Source organism: Halichoerus grypus, chromosome 3 (genome assembly GCF_964656455.1).
Source record: "Halichoerus grypus chromosome 3, mHalGry1.hap1.1, whole genome shotgun sequence".
Classification (NCBI taxonomy): Eukaryota; Metazoa; Chordata; class Mammalia; order Carnivora; family Phocidae; genus Halichoerus; species Halichoerus grypus.
The window spans coordinates 54,078,883-54,092,355 of record NC_135714.1 but is presented as its reverse complement, the minus strand read 5'-3'; the positions used below and the strand labels follow the sequence as shown (position 1 = coordinate 54,092,355).

Sequence of the window (13,473 nt, the reverse complement as noted above, 5' to 3'; positions counted from 1 at the left end):
GCTGGGATTGAGCCCCACGTCGTCGAGCTCCTTGCTCAGCAGGGAGTCTGCTTCTCCCCCTCCCTCTGCTGATCCCCCTGTTTTCTCTCTCTCTCTTTCTCTCTCTCAAATAAATAAATAAAATCTTTATAAAAAAAAAAAACAGTTCCTGAGGTACTTTTGATAAGGTAAGGGAAAGAAAAAAAGGGGGGAAATAGAAGAAAAGGAGTTGGAGAAGGGAAAGGAGGGTGGACATATAGGAGGCCTGAAAATGATGCTCACTGGTGAGGATTCTTGCAGTTGTACAGATAATTCCTTAAACCCACTAATTAGTGGCAACCATGTTGAAAGTTCTCTTTGCTTTAGTGTTTTGTAAACTGACCCTTTATTATTTTCTATATCCATTCCCTAAAATATGTTCTTTATCAAGATTTGCTATCTGTGGTGGCTCTTCAAATATCTCCCATTCTCATCACTTCTAACATATTGGTTAATTCCCATATTAAGCATAATATTGGTAAAGTATATTCTTTCCTTTTTCATCAACTTTTCTTGTGTCTCGTTCAGATCATTAAGGCTAATGTTTTTCTTTTACTCCTTTTATAAGCATAAATCATTCTCTTTATCTTAAATTCAGAGTTGCCGAATCCTGTAACTTATTCTCAGACTGGACTCAGAGAGTTTTACTGCTGTAAGGGATCTTGACATACTTTGGCTCGTTTTCTATCTCTCTACTCCTCAGTCAAATTTACCTGGGAGAATGACTACAACAGCAGAACAGTGCTTTTCAAACTTGCATATGCATTTGAATTCCCTGAGGATTTTCTTAACATTTTGATTCATAAACCGGCTTAGTAGGTCTCAGGTGGGACCCAAGATTCATTCTTTCTTTCTTTCTTTTTTTTTTAAGATTATTTGGAAGAGAGAGAAATAGAGCAAGCAGAGAGAGGGGGAGGGACAAGCAGACTCCCTGCTTAGCACAGGGCCTGACACTGGGTTTGAGCTCATGATCTGAGAGCATGACCTAATCTGAAATCCAGAGTTGGACGTTTAACCAACTGAGCCACCTAGGTGCCCCAAGATTCTGTATTTCTAAACAGTCTCTTCCGGGTGATACTGATACAGCTGATCTGTGAAGCATACTTGGTGTATCAAAAACGTGGATCCTATCTAAAATAGCTCATGCTGGGAAGTACTTTTGCCAATTTCATTACTGTAACATTGGCTTCACCCTGAATTCATATTTCAAGCCTATGTGCCAAACACAATGTTATATGCTACATATAGTAAAGATGACAAGATGTAGTTTTCATTATAGCCTAATTAAACACTAGCTAATTTCTGATGCTATAATATTTTGATTCTCCTATTTTTTTGTTTGATTTCCTTCTATGTCTTTATTGATTACTTTTCCTCATTTCATCTATAAATTTTGGTGATTCTTTCCATATTCCCCGTTTAATAGTTTGTCCTTTGCTCTTCCTTTATATTCATTCCTTGAGAAAATTATTCCTTTGCTTTAGATATCATCTCCATCTGAATTATTTCCCCAAATTTACCTTCTTAGTGAAAGTCTGGTCTTGTATTTCCCATATTTCCAGGTTTCAACCTGTATTATGTTCTCCTTTCATCTTTTTAAAAAGTTCTGTATAGTTTTATATTTAATTATGTGGTTAAATATAATACCTGCTCTATTGGTCTTACATACTTTTATGTAGTTTGTTTACTCCATGAATATTTCCTACTTGATATGAGTTTAATTCCTTCTTTGGACCAGAAGTCTTTGTCTCAGTTGCTTAATAAATGATGGTTTCTTGATTTATTTGATGATCAAGAAAATTTTCCGTTGTCTACTAACACCTAATATTTTAAACCTATTTCTGAGTAAAAGAAATTTTCCATTTTGGTGATTGTGCCCCTCTTAACTGTATTATTTGTATTGAAATATCTTGTATTTCCCTGATTTTTTCTTCTTCTGGTTGTCAGCCACAAAAAACAAACTAGAATTGATTTCACCCTTCTGTTAGATTCTTTTCTTACCCAATTGTCGTGGTAGTGAAATGAGGTTACTACTGACACCAAACCTTTTTATTAGCTATGTATTGCTTGCCATATTCATTGTTTCTTTTCATTCTCTTTTCTTTTTTAAATTCTGTTAACATAAAATAATGGTTTTCCTTCATATAGGAACATCTCTTTATTGAAACCTCACTTTAAATCTCTTTCAAAAATTAGATTGACAAAATAATGATTTAATTCAAAACAGAAAAGCAGTGGTTACGTTTTTTTTTTTTAACTTGGAACATTGGTAAGTAGTTGGAAGAAGCCATATATTTTTCCTTTTCAGAGTGTACTCATTTTTTTGGCTGAGGAGTATGTTAGTTATCAAGCAATGTCAAAAGTTTATATTTAACTGACAGAAACAGATCTTATTGAGAACATTTGACTTAAAAAAAAGAGAGATGAAAGAAGCCCACAGAATAAATTTAAGATATTCCTATAATTGAGAGGTTTTTTTTTTTTTAACCTATTGTGATTTTCTGAAAACTCTTCAGTTCCATAGATTGTAAATTGTTTTTTATGGTGTTCTTTATAGGAAGCAAGAAAAATAGCACCAATGTTCCTTATACAGAGACTCAGAAAAAAGATAAGGAATATAAAAAGAAGCATTTTCCCAGTGGGTCCAAGAAGAATAAACTTGTACCTGAAGAAGTGACTTTAACTATTACAAGAAGTCGAAGAATTTCCAGGCGTCCATCTAATTGGTGGGTGGTAAAGTCAGAACAGAGTAAGTATTTTATTTAAATGATGTTCATTGAGAGCTCCAAAAAGTCATTCTATAAGAGGCTTTATGTTTGATTTATACTCCCATTTTCCACAGAAAACCTAATGAGGACAAAGTTAAATTGGGTCATTAATAGAAATATTAAGTCAGTTAAGTGTGAAGATATTGGGCTCTACTATATATTGTATTCTAGATATAGGGATATAGCTGTGGAAAAACAAATCCCTGCTCTCGTGAGACTTAACATTTGAGTGGAGGAAGACCAGCAATATAAGTGTATAATTCATGCAGTGATGGGCAATAAAGAAAAATTAGCCTGGTGATGGGTATTAAAGAGGGCATGTACTGAATGGAGCACTGGGTGTTATACGCAAACAATGAATCATGGAACACTACATCAAAAACTAATGATGTAATGTATGGTGATAAACATAACATAATAAAAAAAAAGAAAAATAAAGCTGATAAAGGATAGAGATGGGAAGTAGAGGTAGAAGTGGGGTGGATAAGAAGATAGAACAGAATAATGTTTTTGTAAAAGGTAGTAATAAGAGTCCATTTTGATCTTTCAGAGCATATATCTCAGAAAAATGAAGAGGGGAACCATACAAATAACTTGGTGTGTAACATTTCAGACCAAGGGAACGTATTTATAAAGGTGCTGATGGAACATACTTGGCATGTTTGAGGGATTCAAGAAGGCTAGTATGGCTAAAGATGAGTAAGCCAGGAGAGATGAAGTCAGAGAGGGAGGCTGTGATAGACAGTTTAGACGAAGTGTATTGAGAAGCTACTGGAAGATTTTAAGCAATGAAGTGACTTGATTGAATCCTCTTTTAAAAGAATTATTCTTTTTTTTTAAATTAAGAGACTTTTTAAGAAGATTTTATTTATTTATTATTAGAGAGAGAGATCATGAGTGGGGTGAGGGTCAGAGGGAGAAGCAGACTCCCCGTTGAGCAGGGAACCTGAAGCGGGGCTAGATCCTGGGACTCCGAGATCATGACCTGAGCCGAAGGCAGATGTCCAACTGACTGAGCCACCCAGGTGCCTCTAAAAGAATTATTTTTACTGCTACATAGAGGGGAAACTAAGGCATGGATACTAGTTAAGAGATTGTTGGAGGGAAGAGATGAAAAGTGGTTGGATTTGGTACTAACAGATTGGAGTAAGAGAACCAGAAGTCTAGGATGACTCAGATTTTTTTTTTTTTTTTTGCCTGAACAAATAGAATAAGGGAGCTCTACTATTTACTGAATGAGGGAAAGTATGAAAGAAGCAGATTTGGGAAGGATGTCAAGATTTCAGGTTGTAATAAATTAATTAGGTATCAATGTAGATACATTGAGGAAATAGCCTGGTAAATGAGTTTAAAGTTAGGGGAAAGATTTGGGAAGACATATAACTAGGGACTTACCAATATATAGATGATATTTAAAACTTTAGGACTGCTTGAAATTCCTAGTGATAGACTGAACCTAGAGAAGAAAGAAAGCCAAGGATTGAGTCCTGGGAGACTCCCAATGCCAGGAGTCAAGAGGGAAAGGAGGATCCACCAAAAGAAACTAAATAGTTGCAGTTAGTAAGGTTAAAGGAAACTGAAGAGAACTTAGGGTTATGGAAGCAAAGTAATGAAAGCATTTTAAGGATTGAGTGATGAACTCTTTTAAATACTGCTGATGGCTTGAAGTAGACGAGAGTTAAGAACTGACAATATAATTTCGGCCATGTGGAGGTTGTTGGTCACTTTGATAGAAATGGTTTCTGTGGAATGATCAAATCAAAGGCCTGACTGAAGTGGTTTCAAGAGTAGGAAGTGAGGAAGGAGAGATAATAAGATAAGGAAGCATAGAGATGTGGGGTCAAGGGAAGGTCTTTTTTTTTTTTTTTATAATGTACAAGATGTTACGTCGGTTTATCTGCTCATTTAAAATAACCATAGAATGTGGAGAAGGGAGAACCCTCTTGTACTGTTGGTGGGAATGCAAACTGGTGCAGCCAGTGTGGAGAACTATGGACGTTCCTCAAGAAGTTAAAAATAGCTGTGATCCAGCAATTGCACTACTAGGTATTTACCCAAAGAATATAGAAATACTAATTCAAAGAGATACATACACCCTGATGTTTATAGCAGCATTATCTACAGTAGCCAGATTATGGAAACAGCCCAAGTGTCCATTGACAGATGAATGTATAAGAAGATGTGGTGTGTATACACACACACACACGCGCGCACACACACACACACACACACACAACGGAATATTACTCAGCCATAAAAAATAAAATCTTGCCATCTGCAATGACATGGATGGAACTAGAGAGTATTATGCTAAGCGAAATATATCAGTCAGAGAAAGACAAATACCATATGACTTCACTCATACGTGGAATTTAAACAAAACAAATGAGCAAAGGGGAAAAAAAGAAAGATAGGCAAACCAAGAAACAGACATTTAACTATAGAAAACAAACTGGTGGTTACCAGAAGGAAGTGGGCAGGGGGAAAGGTTAAATAGGTGATGGGGATTAAGGAGTGCACCTGTTGTGATGAGCACCGGGTGATGTATGGAAGTGTTGAATCACTATATTGTACACTTGATATATTGAACTAATATTATACTGTATATTAACTAACTGGAATTTTTTTTTTAAAGATTCCATTTATTTATTTGAGAGAGAGAGAGAGAGAGCGAGAGAGAGCACAAGCAGGGGCATAGGGAAAGAGAGAAGCAGGTTCCCTGCTGAGCAGGGAGTCCCAAGTGGGGCTCTATGCCAGGACCCTGGGATCATGACCTGAGCTGAAGGCAGATGCTTAACTGACTGAGCCACCCAGGTGCCCCTACTAACTGGAATTTAAAAACTTAAGAAAGACTCTTGAATATAAAAAATAAAATAAAAAATTAAAAAAAAAAACCAACCTCCTAGAAAGTTAGAGTATAAATACAGGATCACAGTCCTTGAATAGGTAAGGAGGGGACTGTGATGCAGTACACAGATGGAAGTAGGGTGGTAGAGTTGATGGTGAGAAGATGAATATGTACTCTTCTGTCTTTTTTGTTTTCTCAGTGAAGTAGTAAGCAAGGCCATCAGGTGAAAGTGTAGTGAGAGAAGTGCTAATGGTGTCTGAAGTTTCCTTACAGCAAGAGGATACAAAGCAAAATCAGAGAAAAAGTACATGGGCAAAGTCTGAAGGAGTCCTCTCTCAGTGGATTCATACCAGAGGCACTTAGTTCTTTTGGCAATGAATACTAATGATAGATGTGTGAAATGTTACCTACTTGGGAAGCTCATTAGAGATTTAGAGCCCAAGATTTTTACTGGAGGTGGTCACCTAGGCACCCTCTGCCTAGTAAGTACTAAAATTCCAGACTCCCTGAAGGAAAGCAAGTATTTGACATAAATTGTATTTTTTTGTAAAGCAGTTTAGGCACACTAAACCACATTTATCAGTTAGGAAATGATGGGAACCCTCTGAAATTAAAGTTCCCAAATGCTAGCCAAGAGCTAACTTTGCAAGCAGGTCTTTCTAAGGATAACATTCTTAGGTCTGCTATGCCAACTCTTTTTCTGTACAATGTGAAACATTTATTGTTTTGGAAACATCTTTGATTTTTTAAAGGAGGTAATCATGAAAAAAAGAAAATCATACTGTTGACTCTGTGGTATTTAGATCCACAAATGAGAGTAGAACAAATATGGCACTACATCTGAGGCCTTGTTGCTATGAATTTTTGAGTCACTGGGATCCTTGATTGCCAGTAGAAAGAAATACTCTTTTGCAGCCTTTCTTGGATTTTGGACTTAGACTGAGTTTAAATTATGATTTCTCCACTTTGGGTAAGTTATTTTCTTCAGTTTCTCATTCTGTAACATGATTACAAATCCTTCTACCTCATGATAAGGAGTAAGTGGCATGTAGTTAGTATATAAAACATTATCTACTCCTGTTATTGCTCTGTGGAACTCACCTTTCTGCCCCAGGTGCCTGAAACTGCTATAGCAGATGAGTGTGTAAATATATAGGTAAATAAAAATCTTACAAAGCCTGGATAAGTTTTCTAGAACTCTGGGACTTACCAAAAAAGACTTATGTAGCAGTCTTGAAACAGATGTTGAGTTTCTGATCAAGTAGGGAGTCACAAAAATGGAGGAATTCTTATAGATCTCAGAGTTAAAACAATCCTTCATCTGCTAGAAAAAGAAAGTCTGAAGCTCAAAAAAGCAACATGGCTTGCAATCTAAGGTCATAGACTTTTGTGCTAGAACTGGAAAACAGTAGAACCCAGGTTTCCTGACTGTTGATGTAATATTTGTTTCCCTAATAAGCAACCAAGATGCCTGTAGTAGATGTGTGGCCCTACTGCTTTTATGTTGAGAAACGTTTATGGAGTGCCCACTGTGAGGCTGGAATGGTGTTAGGCACGGCCAGTACTACAGTGGTGCAAGTGAGTAACAGAATGAGAAATTTGAGGAGGCACTCGGTCTCGGGTTTGTGTGAGTTCAGGTTCAGTACTTGTATGACTCTCTGAGAGTGAGCACCTTCTTAAATTTCCCACCCTAGTTAAATTTTTTTTTTTTTATGATGAGAACTTTTAAGATTTACTCTTTGGTATTCATTTTGCAATATATACATATATAAAATTTTTACATCGTGTACCCTAGACTTATACAATGTTATGTGTCAATTATATCTCAGTAGACTGGAAAAAATTGCTTCACCACAGTCCTGCCCCTGGTGTTAGGCATTGGGAATATAAAGATAGGTAAAAGAGCAATCTTGGTCTCAAGGAATTGTCAGTCTGCTGGAAGAGAAAGATAAGTAAACAGTTAGATGGATGATAAATATTATTAAAGGGTTGAGAGAGAGCTACTTAATTTAGGCATGGGAATTAGGGAAAGCTTCCTGAAGGATGAATTAGGAATCAACTGAGTGACTGGGTGGGGTGAGGAGGAAGGATGAAATGTTTCCAGTAGAGTAGCATGTACAGAGATATGGAGCTGAGAGTTTAACCTTTTAAAAATTGTTTTATCAGAGTTATTTGGAGGGCTTGTTAAAACACAGATTATTGGGCTCTACTCAGAGCTTCTGATTTAGTAGGTCTGAAGCCTAGCCTGAGAATTTGCATTTGAAACAAATTCTCAAGTGATGCTGATCCTGCTGGTCTAAGGACCAACAAGAGGGCACGTACTGAATGGAGCACTGGGTGTTATATGCAAACAATGAATCATGAACAGTACATCAAAAACTAATGTTGTAATGTATGATGATTAACATAACATAATAAAAAAGATTCACTTTGAAAAAAAAAAAAAGAACCAGTGCTTTAGAGAAATGCAGGTAGTTCAGTATTGCTGGCTTTTTTTTTGGTTTGTTTATTTGAGGAGAATGTTGAAAATTTTGATTAATGAAGTAAATACTCTAGGTGTAGAAATAAATTACTGAAAATATTTGGACTTAATCCTTAAGTTACAGATAATCACTAAAAGATTTTAGCAAGGTTGTCATGATCCAGCTTGTGTTTTCTTAAGATGATTCTTGAAGCAGTGTGAAGAATGGATTGAGGAACAGCAAGGCTAGAGAAAGGGAGACTAAGAGGTGCTTTAATAATCCAGTTAAGAAATGATGAGGGTCCAATGATAGGCAGGAAAGCTTGAAAGACGTGGATTTGAGAGGTATTAAGAATGTAGAAATGACAGGATTTGGGGATTTGATTGTGGATAGGGATAGGAGTCTTGGATGACTCAGATTTCTGATGTAGGTATCTGGGTAAATAGTTACACTTTCATTAAGATAGGAACTAAAACCAGAAGGTCAGATTTGGGGGAGAGTGGTAGGTGAATATTATGATACCAGTATCTACATAGTAATTAAAGTTAAGAGTAGAAGGGTCCCTCAAAGTAGATAGAGTGAGAAGCTGAAGCTGGAAGCTTGGGAAATAACAGGATCTTAAGGATGGCCAAAAGAGTAGTGGGCAGAGACACAGAGGGTGGTTTTGGGAGCTTGTGATACATTTAAAGGGGTTGAAAAGCTGCATAGTTTATGACTTTAATTTGAAAACAAACAGCCTATGAGATTGGTGTGTGTGTGTGTGTGTGTGTGTCTGTCTGTCTGTCTGTGTGTATTTACATGTAAATAAATAATGTTGGTATTTCAGTGAACCTGCTAATCTGGATAAACATTATGCTAACTTTAGGTTATCACTGAATCCTTCAGGTCTTGTTTATAGCAATTCTTCAAGAAGAAATGAATTGTCAGTGCATCACAACAGTAGACGAAAACCTGCTGAAAAATCAAATCAATCATCTAAGAATATTGAGGAAAAAACCATTCCATTTAAAGGGCAGAAGAGAACTACTTTGGGCAGCTCAAGAGCACAGGAGTTTTTAAATACTAAAGATTCTGGAAGAATTATTGACCATGATGAAATTGCCGGTTGTTCCCAGAATGAGTCATTGGAAAATGATGAGGAAGACCTGGCTAAGAAGAAAAATCTTGATCATTCTGGGTAATGTCTGTTAGGTATACAATATAGTTATTTTTGCCGTTCAGCATTTAATAGTTTGTCAGTGTCATTTAATCATTTATGGAGAAACTGTTAGCATAAAGGGCTCTGCAGTCTGGCAAACCTGGTTGTAAATCCACGCCCAGGGCAAAGTAGCAATCTGAATTTGTTTCCTTATATTAAAATGGGGAATAATATATAGTACCACGGGATGTGAGTGATTTTTTTTTTTTTTTTTTAAAGTGGTAAAAACATAAAATTTACCATTTTAGTCATTTTTAAAAATGTATTTTATTTTTTAATTTCAGTATAATTAACCATCTTAGTCATTTAAAAAAAAAAAAAAAAAAGGATTTTATTTATTTGAGAGAGAGAAGAGAGTGAGAGAGAGAGAGAGTGCATGAGCAGGGGGGAGTGGCAAAGGGAGAGGGAGAAGCAGGCAGACCTCAGTCCCTGGACCCTGGGATCATGGCCTGAGCTGAAAGCAGACGCTTAAACTGAGCCAGCCAGGCACCCCTTAGTCATTTTTAATGTATAGTTTGATTTGCTTCCTTTTAAGTGAGGTTAATGTGATTTCAATAATTAGAAATACATCTTAATACTTCTCCCCCTAAGGTAATAATAGTTAACATACTTTGAGTGCTTATTATGTGCCAGGTGTTTGCTAGGAGCTTTCAATGAATTTTCATCAGTCCCGGGCGCCTGGGTGGCTCAGTTGGTTAAGCGACTGCCTTCGGCTCAGGTCATGATCCTGGAGTCCCTGGATCGAGTCCCGCATCGGGCTCCCTGCTCGGCAGGGAGTCTGCTTCTCCCTCTGACCCTCCCCCCTCTCATGTGCTTGCTCTCTCTCATTCTCTCTCTCTCAAATAAATAAATAAAAAATCTTTAAAAAAAAAAAAAAAAAATTTTCATCAGTCCTAACAACCTAGTGAGTTAGGCATTGTTCTTGCGTATTTTTGCTTATTGACATAGTATGTATTCTTTCATTTACTCAACAAATAATACATATTATATGTGAGAAACTGCAAGGTGTTAGGGATTTATGGGAATAAATTATAGTGCCCTAAAATATAGCAGTGTATGTCATTGTAGTACAGAAAAAAATCCCATACACATTCTCTTTTAACTTTTTCACACCATTTCCATACCATTTTCCAGGTTTACAAAATTATTTCAGGTTTACAAAAAAAAAAAAAAAAAACACCTGATTCCCCCATGACCTCACTTAAGAAATAAAATATTATAGCGACCGTTGAAATCCCATGTGTACCTTTGCTGAGCCCATTCTTCTCCCTTGTTAGTGATACTGAATTTGGTAGTTACCATTCTCATGGATATTTTTATACTTTTCCTACATGTGCATGTTTATATGAACAGCATGTGGTATGGTTTTAAAAGTTTATAAAAATGGTTTTATTAGTATATACATCCTCTGTGACTTGCTTTTTTTCCACAGTTCATTTTTGAGATTATTCATGTTGATAAATGATTTATTTTTATTCCTTTATAAGAAGTGGAGGTTGGCAAACTTTTCTTAAAGGGCCAGATAGTAATTATTTTAGGCTTTGCTGGCCAAAGGGCAAAATGGAAACAGTTATGCCTATAGGTAAATAATCATTTAAGATGTAACCTTTGAAAATATACAAACCATTTTTAGCTCTCAGTATATAGAAAAAATCAAGTGGCTCATTGAATTTATAGTTAACATCTTGTATGGTTATATGAAAATACTTAGTTTCTCTCTCTTTTTTTGTACTTCATTCCTTTTTATTGCAAATAATATACCACTTTTTATCCATTCATTAAAGGGTGAGCATTTGGGTGGTTTCCACTTCTGCTGTTATTTTTTTAAATGATTTTTATTTATTTATTTTATTTATTTCCAGATGCTACTGTTTCTTTTCTTCAAGTATAATTAACATAGTGTTACATTTTCAGGTGTACAATGTATTTAGTCTTTTGATAATTTTTCACTATGAAAAACCAGTAGAGGAATTTTAGGAATTAAAACTTACTAGGTTTTTTGGGAGAAAATAAATTGAAGCCTTTTCAATACTAGAATATTAGTGACACATACCCCCCACACACACACGCATGCGTGCGCACACACACATGTGTTGAAATCAGGGAGGAGGTGGATAATAGTATTTAAGCCAAAATCAATAAATTAATTTGTCTAAGGAGTCTTCCTTTTTTTAAAAAAATTTTTAAGGCATCTTCCTGATTAGAGATGTTACATGAGTTACTTCTGCTCTCTGCATGTATCTAACAGATATTGAAACTTTTAACTTGTTTAAAAGTGATATTTTTTGCGTCTTTATAACCATGAGCATTAATTAAACTACAAGCTAACTTCCTTTTTCCCTATTAAAACCTGTTGGGAACAAAATAAACCAGACTTTAAGAGCTAGAGCACTTAAAGTGTAAGCAGTCTTCACTGAGTTTCTTTCATTCAAATTTATGTAATCACTTAATTTCTATATTATTTCTAGAAGCCAGATGGAACAGAAGCTCATTACAGTAGATTTCTTTTTTAAAAGTTTTATGAAGGATACTTCACATATCATACAATTCACTCATGAAATGTGTACAATTCAGTGGTTTTATAGTATATTCACAGATAGGTGCAAACCATCAACATAGTCAATTTTAGAGCATTTTCAGCACTTCACGAAGAAGCCAGTACCCTTTAGTTAGCATTTCCCATTCCCTCTTCCACTGCTCTAAGCAACCACTAATATACTTTTTGTTTGTATAGATTTTACATTTTGGATTTTCACCTGAATAAAATCCTATAGTATGAGTTTTTTTGTACTGGCTTCTTTCTGTTTGGATATTCACTGCCCCCCCATCCCCCTGGGTTTGAACTCATGATCCTGAGATCAAGACCTGAGCTGAGATCAAGAGTCAGACACTTAACTGACTGGGCCACCCAGGTGCCTCCTGTTTGGATATTTTCAAGTTTCTTGTTGTAGCATGTATCAGTAGTACTTCATTACTTTTTATGACTAAATAATATTTTATGGTATACCATGTTTTGTTTATCTGTTCATTCATTGATGGACATTTGGGTTGTTTCCACCTTTGGCTCTTTTTTTTTTTTTTAAAGATTTTATTTATTTATTTGACAGAGAGAGACACAGCGAGAGAGGGAACACAAGCAGGGGGAGTGGGAGAGGGAGAAGCAGGCTTCCCACCAAGCAGGGAGCCCGATGCGGGGCTCGATCCCAGGACCCTGGGATCATGACCTGAGCTGAAGGCAGACGCTTAACGACTGAGCCACCCAGGCGCCCCCCACCTTTGGCTCTTTTGAATAATGCTGATATAAACATTTGTGTACAGGTTTCTATGTGGACATATGTTTTCAGTTCTCTTGGACATATACCTAGGAGTGGAATTGCTGAGCCATATGGTAACTCTATATTTAAATTATTTGAGGAACTGCAAGACTGTTTTCCAAAGCATCTGCACCATTTTATATTTCTGTGAGCAGTGTATGAGGGTTCCAGTATCTCTGCATCCTTGCCAACAGTTGTTATTACCTCACTTTGATGCTAGCCATCCTAGTTGGTATGAAAGTGGTATCTCATTGTGGTTTTCATTTGCATTTCCCAGATGACTAGTGATGTTGAGCATCTTTTCATGTGTTTATTGGTCATTTGCATATCATTAGAAAAAGATCTTTTCAGCCTATTTTTAGTTGGGTTGTCTTTTTGTTTTTTTTGTTTTTTTTTTAATTTTGTTGTTAGAGGTCTTTATATATTTTGGATACAAGTTCCTTGTCAAATAAGGGATTTGCAAATATTTTCTCCTATCTGTGGGTTGTCTTCTTTGCTTTTTAATGGTGTCCTTTGAAGCACAAAAGCTTTTAATTTTGATAAAGTCCAGTCTATTATTGCTTATACTTTTTTTTTTTTTTTTTTTTTAAGATTTTATTTATTCAGGGCGCCTGGGTGGCTCAGTCGTTAAGCGTCTGCCTTCGGCTCAGGTCATGATCCCAGGGTCCTGGGATCGAGTCCCACATCGGGCTCCCTGCTCGGCAGGAAGCCTGCTTCTCCCTCTCCCACTCCCCCTGCTTGTGTTCCTGCTCTCGCTGTCTCTCTCTCTGTCAAATAAATAAATAAAATCTTTAAAAAAAAAAAAAAAAAAGATTTTATTTATTCATAAGAGACAGAGAGAGAGAGGCAGAGGGAGAAGCAGGCT

The 13,473-nt window shown here is 36.2% G+C and overlaps 1 protein-coding gene across 1 annotated transcript in view; it reads left to right on the top strand.

Annotated features, from left to right (window-relative positions):
- The window catches only part of CENPC (centromere protein C), an 86,882-nt gene that overhangs the window by 27,533 nt on the left and 45,876 nt on the right, over positions 1 to 13,473 (top strand). Inside the window, 2 exon segments of the mRNA XM_078068736.1 lie at positions 2,576 to 2,767; positions 8,982 to 9,273. Coding sequence (XP_077924862.1) covers positions 2,576 to 2,767; positions 8,982 to 9,273 — 484 coding nt within the window.